Source organism: Scatophagus argus, chromosome 5, assembly GCF_020382885.2.
Source record: "Scatophagus argus isolate fScaArg1 chromosome 5, fScaArg1.pri, whole genome shotgun sequence".
Lineage (NCBI taxonomy): Eukaryota > Metazoa > Chordata > Actinopteri > Scatophagidae > Scatophagus > Scatophagus argus.
The window spans coordinates 13731054-13744394 of NC_058497.1; the positions used below are offsets into that span (position 1 = coordinate 13731054).

At 39.2% G+C, this 13341-nt stretch overlaps 1 protein-coding gene across 4 annotated transcripts; it reads right to left on the reverse strand.

Moving 5' to 3' along the window:
• Positions 1 to 58: 58 nt before the first annotated feature.
• Positions 59 to 12460, reverse strand: foxn1 (forkhead box N1). Of its 4 annotated transcripts, none has more exons than XM_046389772.1 (9): positions 12228 to 12460; positions 6628 to 6754; positions 5618 to 5944; positions 4524 to 4619; positions 4024 to 4139; positions 3678 to 3774; positions 2318 to 2525; positions 1610 to 2050; positions 59 to 970 (listed from the first exon to the last, which is right to left on the reverse strand). In XM_046389772.1, exons 2-9 carry the CDS (start codon positions 6745 to 6747, stop codon positions 756 to 758), a joined length of 1620 nt encoding a protein of 539 aa, XP_046245728.1. In that variant the 5' UTR covers positions 6748 to 6754; positions 12228 to 12460; the 3' UTR covers positions 59 to 755. The 4 variants fall into 4 exon arrangements, with proteins under 4 accessions (XP_046245728.1, XP_046245729.1, XP_046245727.1 ...); XM_046389773.1 differs by having other exon boundaries at positions 59 to 1059; positions 1754 to 2050; positions 12228 to 12458; XM_046389771.1 differs by having other exon boundaries at positions 59 to 1059; positions 12233 to 12454.
• Positions 12461 to 13341: the final 881 nt, after the last annotated feature.

Genomic DNA, 13341 nt, shown 5'->3' on the forward strand with positions numbered 1-13341 from the left:
CAATCTGGGCAGGTAGCAAGCCAATCACATGGCAGACACACAGAGACAGACAACCACACAACCTCACACCTATGCTTTAATTTAAAGACGTAAATTAAGCTAACACACACGTCTTTGGACTTTGAGAGAAACCCCACTCAGGTTTGAAACCAGAACTTTCTTGCTGAAGCAGCAGCACCATGACGGTGTGGAGGAATTATTCTGTTACAAATAGACACACAGAAATTAAATATGAAAATTGCTTTTGAAAAGACAAAATAAACAACAGGGTTTTCTTTACAAATACATTTAAAAAGTCATTAATTATGACCACGTGAAGTTTGTAAATCACTGTGATAATACAGTTTATAAAAGGTAAACAGCTAAATTCACAAATAAATTATTATTAAGGAATTTAATTATGATTTTAATTTAATGAGTGTTTCCTGTTTACTTTTTTATTCATAAAATGTTTGAAATCAGTATTTGTTAGCTCAACATGGGATATAAGAGGAGCACTTTGTTTTTAATGTGGGAAAACAGATATACATTGAAACAGACAAATAACTGAACGTGTTGGTGACAGTGGATATAAACAGAGAATACCTTAATAACTAGTCCCTCTGCAGAGTCTGTCGCACAGTTATGAACAGAAGATCTGATGGATTAAATAACCACCAAGCTAATACTGTGGCATGAAGCTGCCTGCAATGATGTCTCCCCTTCGGGTTAGCACAGAACTCAGCCAGTCAGGAGGTGTGAAAGGGCCCAGAGAGTCATGTCTTCACATTAAGGAGATGGATGTGGTACAGGAGGTCAGATACCCAGCCAGACTCTCCACCCCTGAATAAACCACAGGGTGCAGTCCATTCAGGGAGCCATGCTGCTCTAAGTGTCGTCCACTGTCTGTGTTTTCGTTCTCGTATTGTGTTTTTTGTCGATGGACGGGAGGAGGTGTGGCGTGCAGGCAGCTGGTCTGGATATGGTGGTTCTGCGGGACAGAAGTAGTGGACAGGGTCGTGTTGGTGATTTGTTGATCAGATACGAGGCTGTCCTCCCTTAACTCCTCCCATAAGTTACCTGACAAAATAAAGAAATATCAGATGTTCAGAAATCACTGGCCAGCAGTGAACAACAGTTCAGCTGCAGTCACTCAGGGACACATTTGCTTTTATTAAAGATAATTTTAAAAAAACATAGATCAACAGGCATGTGGGAACACCAAGATTAACTGACACCAATAGATTAAAGCATGTATGCAACCCTGCTCACATTACTATTTCTTCTTTCTGACATCTGCTTTTCACCACAAGTTGTGGCCAACATGCATTTTCAGCTTGCCAAAAGGCCATTTTCACAGCAGACATTTTTACTTGCTGGTACGTTCAGATGTGTTGGTTACAGGGTTCTGGCATTGTTAATGTTGGCTCACTCCGACACTAATTTGGCACACAGCCACCCCTAATGTCATTAACTGCACCTGTGCTTTTGTTTCTTTGACACAAAAATGTTTCCTGTGGTTCATGCTGGTCTCATATCAGCATGAATGAAGGTTTAATCACCACAGTCAAAGCCCACTTTCTCCTGCTTGTTTTCTACCCATCATATTGTCTCTATCTGACTTTGGTACCTTGCAGCTGCAGGTCAGTAAGACTGGGGTTGAGCGTGTCGATGTCACAGCTGGTTTCTCCCTCCAAGGGAAATTCCTGCATGCTCCTGGGGCCAAGGCTGTACTCAGTCTGCAGGGCCGTACTGTAAACAGGCGGCATCTTACCAGCCATGGGTGAGTTTAGACTTCCAGTGGCAGGTGGTTGTCCACCGGGTGAGTACATGGCAAATGAATTGCTGGGCTGAGCAGCGGCAGGGGGAAGGTAGCAGGGTTGCTGAGGTTGAATATGTGAATATTGTGGACGCCGAATGGATAGGCAGGGCAGTTGAAGCTGGGCTGGTGTGCAAGAGGCCGAGGTGGTGCTGTAGATAGGGGCCACTCTGGATAACAAAGCTGGGTTGGTGTAAGGCGGCAAACACCTGTGCTTGTCTGGTTTATCTCCAAGTAGACGATCAAGACATTCTGTAGAAAAAACATGTGTCAAGTGAAGTTTGAATCAAATAAGATGTATTGAAATTACCATCTAGCTTTGATGCATTTAAAGTGCAGGTCAGCTCAAAAACTGATTAAAAGGTCAAACGCCTGCACAACACATCTTGATCTTTCAAACTTTTACTACAGTGAATTTATGGTGTTAACAACCTTCTAAAACACATTATTTTCCTACTTTATTTGCTTAATGTCCTCTCCTTTGGTACTGACATGTTTTGATGGGTTTAGGGGACCTACCCGGCTTCGCCATACTCCGGCGAACAGTGATAGGATCCTTGCGACGCCATTTGTGCAGTTCATCCTGCATTTTCTCCACCTTGGCTGGATTAAGAGCCCACAAGCATCCTTTGCGGGACGAGTTCCCATTTTTGTTCTCCACCTTCACAAAGCACTTGTTCAGGGAGAGGTTGTGACGCACAGAGTTTTTCCATCCATCGGGAGCTGTCTGAAAACAAGGAGTGCAGGATACGCAGAAAATGAGAAAAATCAGCAAAGTCAGAAGGATTCACCCTCTGGGGACCATAAGTGGCACTGCAAGAACTGGCCAACAAGTCAACTTTAGCACCTGTCTTAAAATTAAACATTACTGTTGATGGTGGTTGGTGTATATGTGTTGCACTAAACAACACTAAATTCACTGAAATCCATATACAGAACACCAAGCCCTACCTTGAGGGAATATTAAAAGGTGCAATAATTTTCCACCGACTGTAGTGTGGAAAATTATTCATATCTGCATGCCATTACAAGTATCCACAGAAGTGAACTGATTCAGAAAATATTTAGGTATATCTCAAAAATCACAGCTTTTGCAAAATACCTTAACTTTTCCCAATGTATCACTAATCATACGCCTCATTCATTTTCTGGCCCCACAGCCCGTGTTTAATGTGACAGGCAGCTGCTTGGAAAGCAGCCATCTATAGAGTGCATTCTTTAATATGAATGGCAAGTCTTTGAGCTCTTTCCAAAGGTGAGTCTGAACATATTTGATTTGTACATATGTGGAAAATGGAAAGTGTAAGATGATCTACACGGAGGTGCAACCCAGCTGGCTAATTTAATCAGTACTGAAGCATAGGGGCATTATTTTATAATGCAACACTATCATACAAGTAGGATATCTCATCCCTGGGACGTCCCTATAAACTACATACAAACATATAGACATACATTGCAGATATAAATAAAAAAAAAACACCTCCACATTTTACTTCCAATGCCAGCCTCATGCCTCAACAGGTACAGCTCCCCAGCTGGTCCAGGGCCACCGAGCTACAGGTGTAGCACATTGCCTTTTGCAGTGTGTCATTAATCATTTGAGAGTTATTACTAGAGTAGGCTAATTAATGTCAGCTACAACACAGATGCGGTTTTGGAAGAATTTCTGCTTAGAACAAAACACTGTGAAAACCTAAAAACAAACCTTTCAGCTACAAAGGTTACAAACGCATTGTTCCACTGGAGCTGAGACTGCACTTTTGTTGGGAGCGTGAAGACAATTTGGATGGGTCTTTTCAGTGTTATACTTCTCAACCAAAACGTTTTTCTGCTTGTGCCACTGTTTTCTGATACAGAAAACAATCAACTGCAATACCTTGAAATATGGGAAGTGTTCAGTCATAAAGCTGTAGATCTCACTGACTGGCAGGCTTCCTGTTTTACTGTTCTTCAGAGCCATGAAGATCAAGATGCTGTAGTCAGAAAGGAAACATTTTTGCATTAGCATTTTATTCACATTTTAGGTTTAGTGTGAACAAAACACCTAAATTTTACGGTACCCCACCCATTTTTAACTTCAACCATATTTTTTTTCATAACACCAATGCCAGATTAATTTGAAGACGTTAATCACATAAGAATTCTAACCACTGACTCAGTATGACCATTTATTAAAGGCAGACAGAAATATAATTATATTGTAAAAGGTGATGCAATGTTACCTGTATGAGTAAATGGGCTTGGGGAAGAGGTGTTGTGTGGTGCTCTCCTGGTGTAACTGAGTGGAGTATTTTGAGCTGTTGGACTGGTCATTGTTAGTGTACTGTCTAGATGAGACCTGTAGAGAAAACAAACAGATGAAATAATTACCTGAAATCCAATAAAAGACAGATATGTCATTCAAAGCCACATGCCATATTCTTTCATCTGCTTTGACTGAATCATCGATTCTTAAACTGCTATGATAAAGCTATCACTGTGGATTGCGCTCATGCAGTAGTTTATGATGACCACAGCCACCTTTTCCTCCCAGTATCTAAACTATATGACTCGAATGCTTTTGAAACTTATGATCTTGATAAAGCTAGTATCTTGACTCCCGTAGCTTCTTACAATACCCTTAAATCACAAACCTAAATATCTATCACTGATATTTTTATTAATCATCACACACATCTAGTGTTCTTCAAAAATCCTCTATTCAGCCGACACACTCACTCACCTGATGTAGAGGGCTTGATGAACTGCAGGATGAGTAGCTTTGAGACCGGAAACTGGAGGGATCTAATGGTATGCCTGGTAATTCTGGGTACGAACTCTGCACATATGAGAACATAAAAGGGAAACCGTTTAAACTCTATTATAGATAGAGAATTATAGAATTCTTTTATGTGATTAATGAATTTTGTGATCAAATGTGGACCTAAAATTTAATTTTGCGGCATAATTTGACACCTCTAAATCTGCAACAACTGATTTTGTTGTGAGCACATCATTGGCATTTTACGTTGATATGGCCGATGTATTAGTACTCCAGGGCAGTAATGATATGATATTGAACTTGAACAAGAGATCTTATGGCCAACTAACAAGTTGCAAGCATAATATTGATATAATTGAGTTTTAAGGTGATACGCTGAAACAGTTCACACATTGTGGTTAAGCAACAACACTATCGTTCATTTGGACTTGTGTTTGTTTGAACCTGACGATTATAATACTGTCTAATAGTGGGCAGTGTCCATATTTATTTTACTTACTTACTTTACTTACTTTACTTTACTTTACTTACTTTATCTTATTTTATTTTGTTTTACCTTATTCTATTTTATTTTATTCTATTATTATATGTTACTCATTTTTACGATCTATGTATGCACCAATCACCAAGACAAATTTCTTGTAATGTGAAATCTCTTCACTTACATGGCAATAAAGACAATTCTGATTCTGATTCTGATTCTGATTGGCTGAGGGGAGGTGCAGACTCAGGTGATTATTCTCATCAGTATGATCATCAGTATGACTGACCCCTTTTAACCTTGTTACCTTGGCTTTACATTCTTTTTATAAGAATACTGATGAAAGTTGCTTGAACATTTGTGTTCAAGTGAATTTTACTGTGTTAGGAAAATGAATTTGACTGAACATATGTGAGGAACCAAGTTTAGTACACCTTTTCACTATCTCTTCTGTATATTCTCTCTTTAAGCCTTACGCTGAAACATCAATATGCTTTGGATTGCACAAAGGACTGGACTGGACCTGGACTGAATTAACAGGTGAGCATAAAATCAGTACCATAAGTCTAGAAACCTGAAAGCTGCAGTTGTACTGCTCCCAAGACGGCGGTGCACTCTCGCTTGAGCCGTGTGAACAAGTGTCAGGGCTGCACGCCTCCTCAAGACAACTGAAGGAAGACAAGCACTGCTGGAGGCAATCCGCGGCTGTCACTGCTCCTTCGCTAAACTGTCGATGGTACGGGTGGAAACGGTCGGAGTCAACGGAGCCTCGTCCTTGTGCTGAACCTGACTGTGAAGTGATGGTCTCATCAGCGCTGTGTCTCCTGCTCACAGCTGTAGTCTTCAAGCTGAAGGTGTTGTTCTCTTGCCGGGTGAAGCAAACGCCCCCAACCTCTTTAGTCTGTTGTGTGATAATAATCAGAGTGGGTACAAATCACTCGAGATGCAGATACTAACTGTTGACAAACCAGTCAGGACTGAGCTCATTGTGTAAATCCTATGTCTCTCTTGACTCCCATTTCAAAAACAAGAAGATGCCAAGATACTTGCTGGGAATCCCCTGAGGCCACTAAAACTTCTCTCCCTCATAGTAAACAGAAGTTTCTCCGCCTTTCATGTACATATACTGATAAAGAAGCAATTAAGAAAGCATGCTTAGTCATTTTATGCTGAGCTACACTAACTGCCTGTCGGCTGCAGCCTCATATTTAGCGGCCATGTGAGAGTGGTACTAATCTAATGTTCAGCAAAAAAACAAATAAGTGTACTTTCCAAATTATAGAGCTATTCCTTAAAGGGTTTGTTGTTAAGTGCTATAGGTTAGTGTAATTACTTTGCCTTAACAATGAAATATTCACCAGCATGTTAAAATGTTTGTCCTTGGAAAGGCCATGGAAAGCAAAGACCATTCGTCCATGTACATTCAATTTGTTTCACACCCCATTCATTTTTAATACCAAAGTCTGTACATAGTGTAGAGCAGACAGCAGGTAGACGTGGCTCGAAGCGTTTGATTTTCAATTGCCAATGTTACACAGAAGCTTTTTTTTTATTAAACTAGACAGCCCTGAGGCATCTCAGTACCTGTGATTCTGCCATCTGCTGGCAGGAGGTCCCACAGGGCACACAGGTGTGTAAACTGGCCTGAGGGGTTGATGCTTGAGACTTGCTGCTACTGGGGTAAAATGGCGGTGAGTCTGACATTCTGCTCCTAGGAAGAGATTTTTTTAAAAAAAAGAGAGAGAAAACAGGCTTAATTTAAGACGAGAGAGAGGAAAATTGTTGATCTTATTAATCTTATTGCTGACTGGCCCAGTTGAGATGAAGGACAGATTTCAAATATTAGCTGCGTCAATTCGAATTAAAGGGTCACACAAAGTAGGAACAGTATGGCATTTTGGGAGATACTTATTGGCTTTTAGCAGGTTGTTAGCTTAGTTTAGTATAGGGAATGGAAACAGAGAAAACCTTATAGACAGCCTGGCTCTGTCTAAAGCAAGCTGTCGGCGTATTCTGCTACCTTTGTGCAGAGCCACGGTAGCTGTTTTATACTCAGCCAAGGCCTATTTACTTTTACAGCAGACATGGGAGTGGTACTGATTATCAGCAAGAGAGCATATAAGCATTTCCTCAAAATGTTAAAATATTGCTTTAAATTGTGGAGTCAGCTGACACATGCCAGATATTTTGAGACAGCTGAGATATTTTGCAAGTGAGTTGCTGTATGTTGCATTTGGCACATGACAGGAAGTATATCTTAAGCACTCTGTCACTGATCCTTTGAGATCATATCAACAATTATTTTTTCTACTATAAATCTGCATGATACACTATACTGTGTCTTCTGACAGCATGAGAGCAGCTGAGTTCTTTTTCAGTGACAGGTTTTTGTTTTTTTAAAACACCAGAGTCTGACATTAGTGGATGTACATGAGGCAGGGGTTTATCCGGCTGAGTGTAAAGAAGTGTTATCTGATCCCAGCGGAGGTGACAAACACGTGGCCCAGGTTCCAGTAAAGGTAGCTTTAACCCCGACAAAAACCAAGCTCATTAAAACTGCCAACAAACCATGGCTGTTAGGTCATATAAAGCCAAATAACGCTGAGCCAGAGAAAGTGCAAACAGCCTCTCTTGCAGTGAGTGTGTATGAGTGAGAGAGAGAAGTAGCAATCGTAGCTCTTTCTATTCAGATCAAAGGAGGATCGAGTGTCAAGGTGAAAGTTGAGAGATTGCCTTTTCACCACTGTGGCAACAAGTCCTCTCGTCTGCTTGACAGACACGTTGCCACCAGCCAGAACGCATGCACTTACAGTAAGAAAAGACAAGCCTGTGGAGTGTGTGTGTGTGTGTGTGTGTGAGAGAGAGAGAGAGAGAGAGAGAGAGAAATGTTCGCATCATTTAGACCATTCGAAGAACCTTTTCTTTTTCTTTTTCTTTTTTTGGCTGTTATGGGCTCCTAAAGATGTCAGAATCCGTTTTGTGTGCCTCTCATGTATTAAGACTACACTGGAGTAAAGGAGCTAAGCACCCAATTATTCCAAAACATAATTACCTGTTGATTGCAAAAAAAAAAAAACAATAACAACAATTTTGTTAGGAAGGTATTGCCAGTGTCATCGAAGACTCTCTTAGCCACCTGAATTTAAAAAAAAATATTCCGTCTGTTGCACAACTAAAAAATGTTTTCAGGTTGTTCCTCTTTATCATAATCCAAACAATGAGAGTAATCGGAAATTTCATAAGTCCTGGTTCAATTTGTGCCATGTGAACCCAACTTTAAAAACTTAAAAACATTAATATATAGAGCACATCATGTCACAAACTGCTTCTGATTTTAACCCTCTCACAAAACATTCTGTTTACGACATCGTGTGTGTGTGTGTGCATGTGGGAACAGTAAAGCTTATTTTGCGTTGGTAATCATAATGTTTCATAGCGGCCCTTCCTTTGGATCTGGTTTCTGTGCGGAGTTGACTGACACTAATGTATTGTCATTTTTGTAGATATTGACTGTTATCAGCAACATCAGCTCGGGTATTTTTGGCCTGTTATGGTTTTAGTAGAAGACACATGATGCTCCACATCACCTCCTTTAGCGGCTACGCTCTGTCAAGGTCGGACCAAAAGATTTCAACACCACTTATCTTAAAGGACAGGTTCACAATTTCTCAACTCTGTCTGAAAACATTAGTTTGGTGCCCGCATGAACACTGAAACAATCTTTGCTTGCAGTCACTTGTCCTGTTCATATTGGCCATTAAGAGATCAATTCCTGTTGTGTGTTCAATCGAAGAGATGGAGGACAAAATCCACAGTCCTTCTTTTGTGCAAAAATGTATTAAAACTTTATTTCAAGCTAATATAACACCACGCTTTGACAGCCTAACATCTTGACCAAATTAGGTGATTTAAAAAGTAAGATTGCCTGCTGCCTTACCTTGGCCTGAAAGACTTGACCGACTTGAAAAGACTTAAAAGCTTGCCGTCTTTCCTGACCTGCATGATGCCATCAGGAAGGAGGTACTAGGCTGACTTCTGGAAAGAATAGTCAGAACAAACAGCAGTGGTGTGTATGACACAGGCTGTCTTGTATTCAGAAAACCTTGAAAATAGTAAAAAAAAAAACACCCTTCCTCTTTGTCCAACCTTTCCCCTCTGTCCCTGTTTCACCATCGTTTCTCTTTCACTTCAGCTTGCTAACGGTCGTTGTCCAATTGATCAACGTTTGGGACATATTGTGGACTTTGTCATGGGAGACAAAGAATTTGACACTCTGTAGTCTTTCTGTCAAGACGCTGTGAGGCATCCCATATGTGACGTTAAAACAGGTGGATTATTTACAGTGAAAGCACATTAGAGTGGATCTTTTGATGGCCAGAACATACAAGAGGAACAATTACAGCAAGCAAAACCTGTTTCAGTGTTTTCTTTGTTGTTAAGTTTGTTGTTTGAAAAACAGACTTGAAAACTGTGAACCTAATCTTTAAACTGTCACATGCCTTAACAATATTTGGCCTGATCACTGTTCTGAATGCGTGTGTGTGTGTGTGTGTGTGCACGCGCGCGTGCGTGTGTGTGTGATGACTGATATCTTGCCATTTGTTTTTTTGGTTCAGTACAGTTATTGCCAGCACTTCAGACTGAAGTCAACGCGATGTATAACAATATAACTACAGGTTTACTGAACTACTAATAGTTTGTGATGTCATTTTAAAGACATTGCAGGAATTGGAATTAGAGATAATCACAACACTGTAAATTCATATTACTGAAAGAAATGATTAAAAATTTAGAAAATGTACTAATACTAATGTACTGGGACAAAAGCATTTTGTATTTTTTAATTTTTATGCCGGAAGTGCATACAACTATTACCTTAACTTTAACTTTTTATTACTGTTAAGATTGCAACTCATTACAAAGGGTTATTTGTTTCAGTTTTAATATTACATAAATCGATCAAAAGAACTGTTATTATTTATAGCTAATTGTACTACAGTCAGTTGCAGCTGAGTTATTTTTACTTCACTTCATTATTACTATTTTTACACCACAATTACTCATACTTCTCATTTTACATACAAAACATGTAATCATCTTTTAAATCTGAATGCGACATTATAGATAATACTGCCCAGGAGTGTATAATGAAACAGCCACACCTCTACCATCTGTGGTAAATTGCTGCTTACAAGTCGATGTATCAGCAATGATAATCACATAATGTGAAATGTAACACCAACAGGAGCACATTCTACTGGCTAATTACCAAGGGTCGTTTGTTTCCATTTTAATATCACAAAAATCAGAGTATTTTGATTTAAGACAATGATTTTAACATTGATCAAATACCTCTTTCTAAACTGGATGCTTAAGTAGGTAAACAGCTTCTGTGGAACAAAAAGAAGCTCACACCACCCTTCAAATTTCTTATGTGCTGCCAGTATACTGTCATCTCGTGCAGAGCCGCTTTCCTAATATGCAAATAAAGTGGTTGCTTTTTGATCTAACAGAGCCAACAGCCAGGCTGGAATGACAGCCAACAAATTCTGTCACAGGTAGAAGTAAACAAGTTGTAAACAAGACAGTGTAGGTATTTTGTTGAAGATGATCTTATCTTTTTGGCTATAAGTCAGTTGGGGTTAGACCTATAGGGTATGGTTTGTAGGTAAAATCAACCAGCAGGACACATGTTGGAGAAGGCCCTGCAACACCTGATCCCAGTCTTTCTAGGCCTTGTATGTAAAGTCCCAGGTTTGCCTCTCTGTACATGTTTTTGACTCTGCATCATATAATTTACAACTTACACTCACCAAACTTTCTCAATGGTTTCATTTAAATGGATGCTTGAATCTCAAAATCATTAAATGATTCAATATTTAACAAGAGTCAAAGACAAAAAATATTGATTCTTCAGTGCATAAGTACCTTCAATAATTAAGTATATTTTGATGCTTTCATTTAAGTACGATTTTAAATGAATTACTTATATATATCTATATAGATATATATAATGAAGTGTTTGTGCATTGTGGTATTGGTACTTTTAAGTAAAAAATCTGAGTACCACTTGGTGTTTTGGAGGACTTTCTCAAGATCTACACCCTGGGTGGGGTGTCATAAATTACAAGTAGCTACATAGACAACCCAGCCCAGGAGGATTAATAACACTGGTTAGATGCTTATTGAAAGATTTAAAACCTGATGTCAAGTTGGGACATTTCAAAAAATAACCCTCTTATCATCGTTTATTATCATCTGTGATCAAATCCGAGAGAAGACTGAAAGTGACTCCTAATAACAAGGTTTGACATGTTTAGTGCATACTGTGTGCACAGATCTGATGACTGTCACTAAATGGTGAATGAAAATTGTTTATTTCTTTGGTAATATTTTTTGTTGTAATTCCATAAATTATCAGACATTGGTATTACAGCCCATCTCATTGCATTTTTTTTACATTACTGTATTGTATTATTATTATTGTATTGTATGTTGTTATTTTTGATTAAGCTATTATGTTAAAAAAAAAAGATACTGTACAGTAATATTTCTAAAAGTGTTATGATCGTCGTAACAAAAAGTACAGTTGTGCACAAGTAAAAGTACAGTTTACCAGGGAAAATAACACAAATTCACGATGTGGTTAATTTCATTTTGCAAATATAACAACATGATCACATGTATTCTGGATCTTAAAGAATGTATATTTTATCCAAAATAACAATCAACTGAACTTCTTTGAAATGGACAAAAAAAGGAGCAACCTCTGAACATCTAAAACAATCTGTGACTACATAATGAAAAATAACAGATTTCAATTAACTACCATACTGATTTGAAAGATGTCTTAGAAGTAGAGAGATTCTGAGTGCACACATTTGACAAACATGTTTATGAAATAGAGCTAATTCAGAACATGAGAACTAGTCTCTCTTAGGCTTAAACCCAATTGGCAGGATTACATCAACAGTGTTTTGTCAGTAGCAATGACACAACAGTGCTGCCGCTCAAAGTTCACAGAGGCAATACAGCAGTTGACACCCACAGTATCTGTTCTCTCTTGGTTATAAACACAAGGTTCAAAACAAGAGTATAAATCAAGTGCATATCACAGTGAAGAGAGAAAAACTGTGACAACAGCATCAATGTTCACACTTCGGAAAACTGTCACTTGAACTCACCTAACCTTTCCAATCAATAAGTGCTCTCCTCTCTTGTTTGTGGATTTGTGGCTTCAGTCAGATTCTCTCACTGAGATCCCCAACATCTGTGGCCACTTCCTTTGTGGATCTGTGCACCTTATGTCCCTTAACTCTGACAGTGAGCTTCGAATAGACTCACTGTCTAAATATGTATGGAAATGGTTGATGGGCTGGTTTTAGATTTTGGCAGCTCAGAAATATCATCCTCATTCTGTGTGTGTGTGTGTGTGTGTGTGTGTGTGTGTGTGTGTGTGTTTGGCACTCATCCAGGCTAGCAAAGGAATAAGATAGAGAAAGAAAAACCTGCTGCAACAGGTTCCAAAAGATCGACTGGTGCAGTCACTGGCAGCTGGCAGTTCTCTCTTCCTCCTTTCATCACTCTTTCTTTGCCTGACTGAATGGTTACTTGTCTAAATGGGACATAAGATACACTACTGATTACAGCCAGTGGCAGAGAGTGGGCGCAGTGCCCTGGTTTCTGAGCTTGCCCATGGCAAAACCTGTCATACAGTAAATACGATCTACTTCAATTTAACTGCTGCGCACTCAAACAAACATGTGCACAAGTAAACACAGGTGGGTTCATTTATGTATTTAAACCATGGAAGAACACATGCAAAGTTACATCCAAAACCAAATGAGCCAAAACCACTGTCTACTTGGGTAAACATAAGCAGACAGCTTGCAACTTTCAATTTCTGATGCAACCAACAGGAGTCAATATGATAACCAATGGACATACACACCACTGTGGTCTGGAGGATGTGAAGTCAAACGCCAAAGCATGTTTTAAGGCATCTTTTCAAGTATGTTCTATTTTCTGTTGAGATTTAAAGTCAAGTTCCTCTCTGAAACGTTTACAGTGACAGTATGAAGCTCAAAGGAAGAGGGTGGAACAGTAGAAAGACAGAGACCAGAGAGGGAGTAGAGATATGTCAATACAGGTAAATTCCTATCCTCCCAATGAACCAGGAAAACAGTAATTGCCTCAGTTCATAGCTATACCTTGAACAAACCCTGTCCTCAGCAAGAGGGTGAGGCAGAATGACAGAGAGAAAGACAGAGGATTAATTACAGATTGAATAAACTCTTG

What these genes read in the sequence shown, in the direction of transcription:
- foxn1 (XM_046389771.1), bottom strand. Translation starts at nt 6,747, where the DNA reads ATGTCAGACTCACCGCCATTTTACCCCAGTAGCAGCAAGTCTCAAGCA. An exon ending in AGCAGATGGCAGAATCACAG is followed by an intron (nt 5,945 to 6,627) that starts GTACTGAGATGC and finishes ATCACACAACAG; the next exon opens with ACTAAAGAGGTTGGGGGCGT. An exon ending in CCGGAGTATGGCGAAGCCGG is followed by an intron (nt 2,051 to 2,317) that starts GTAGGTCCCCTA and finishes TTTTTTCTACAG; the next exon opens with AATGTCTTGATCGTCTACTT.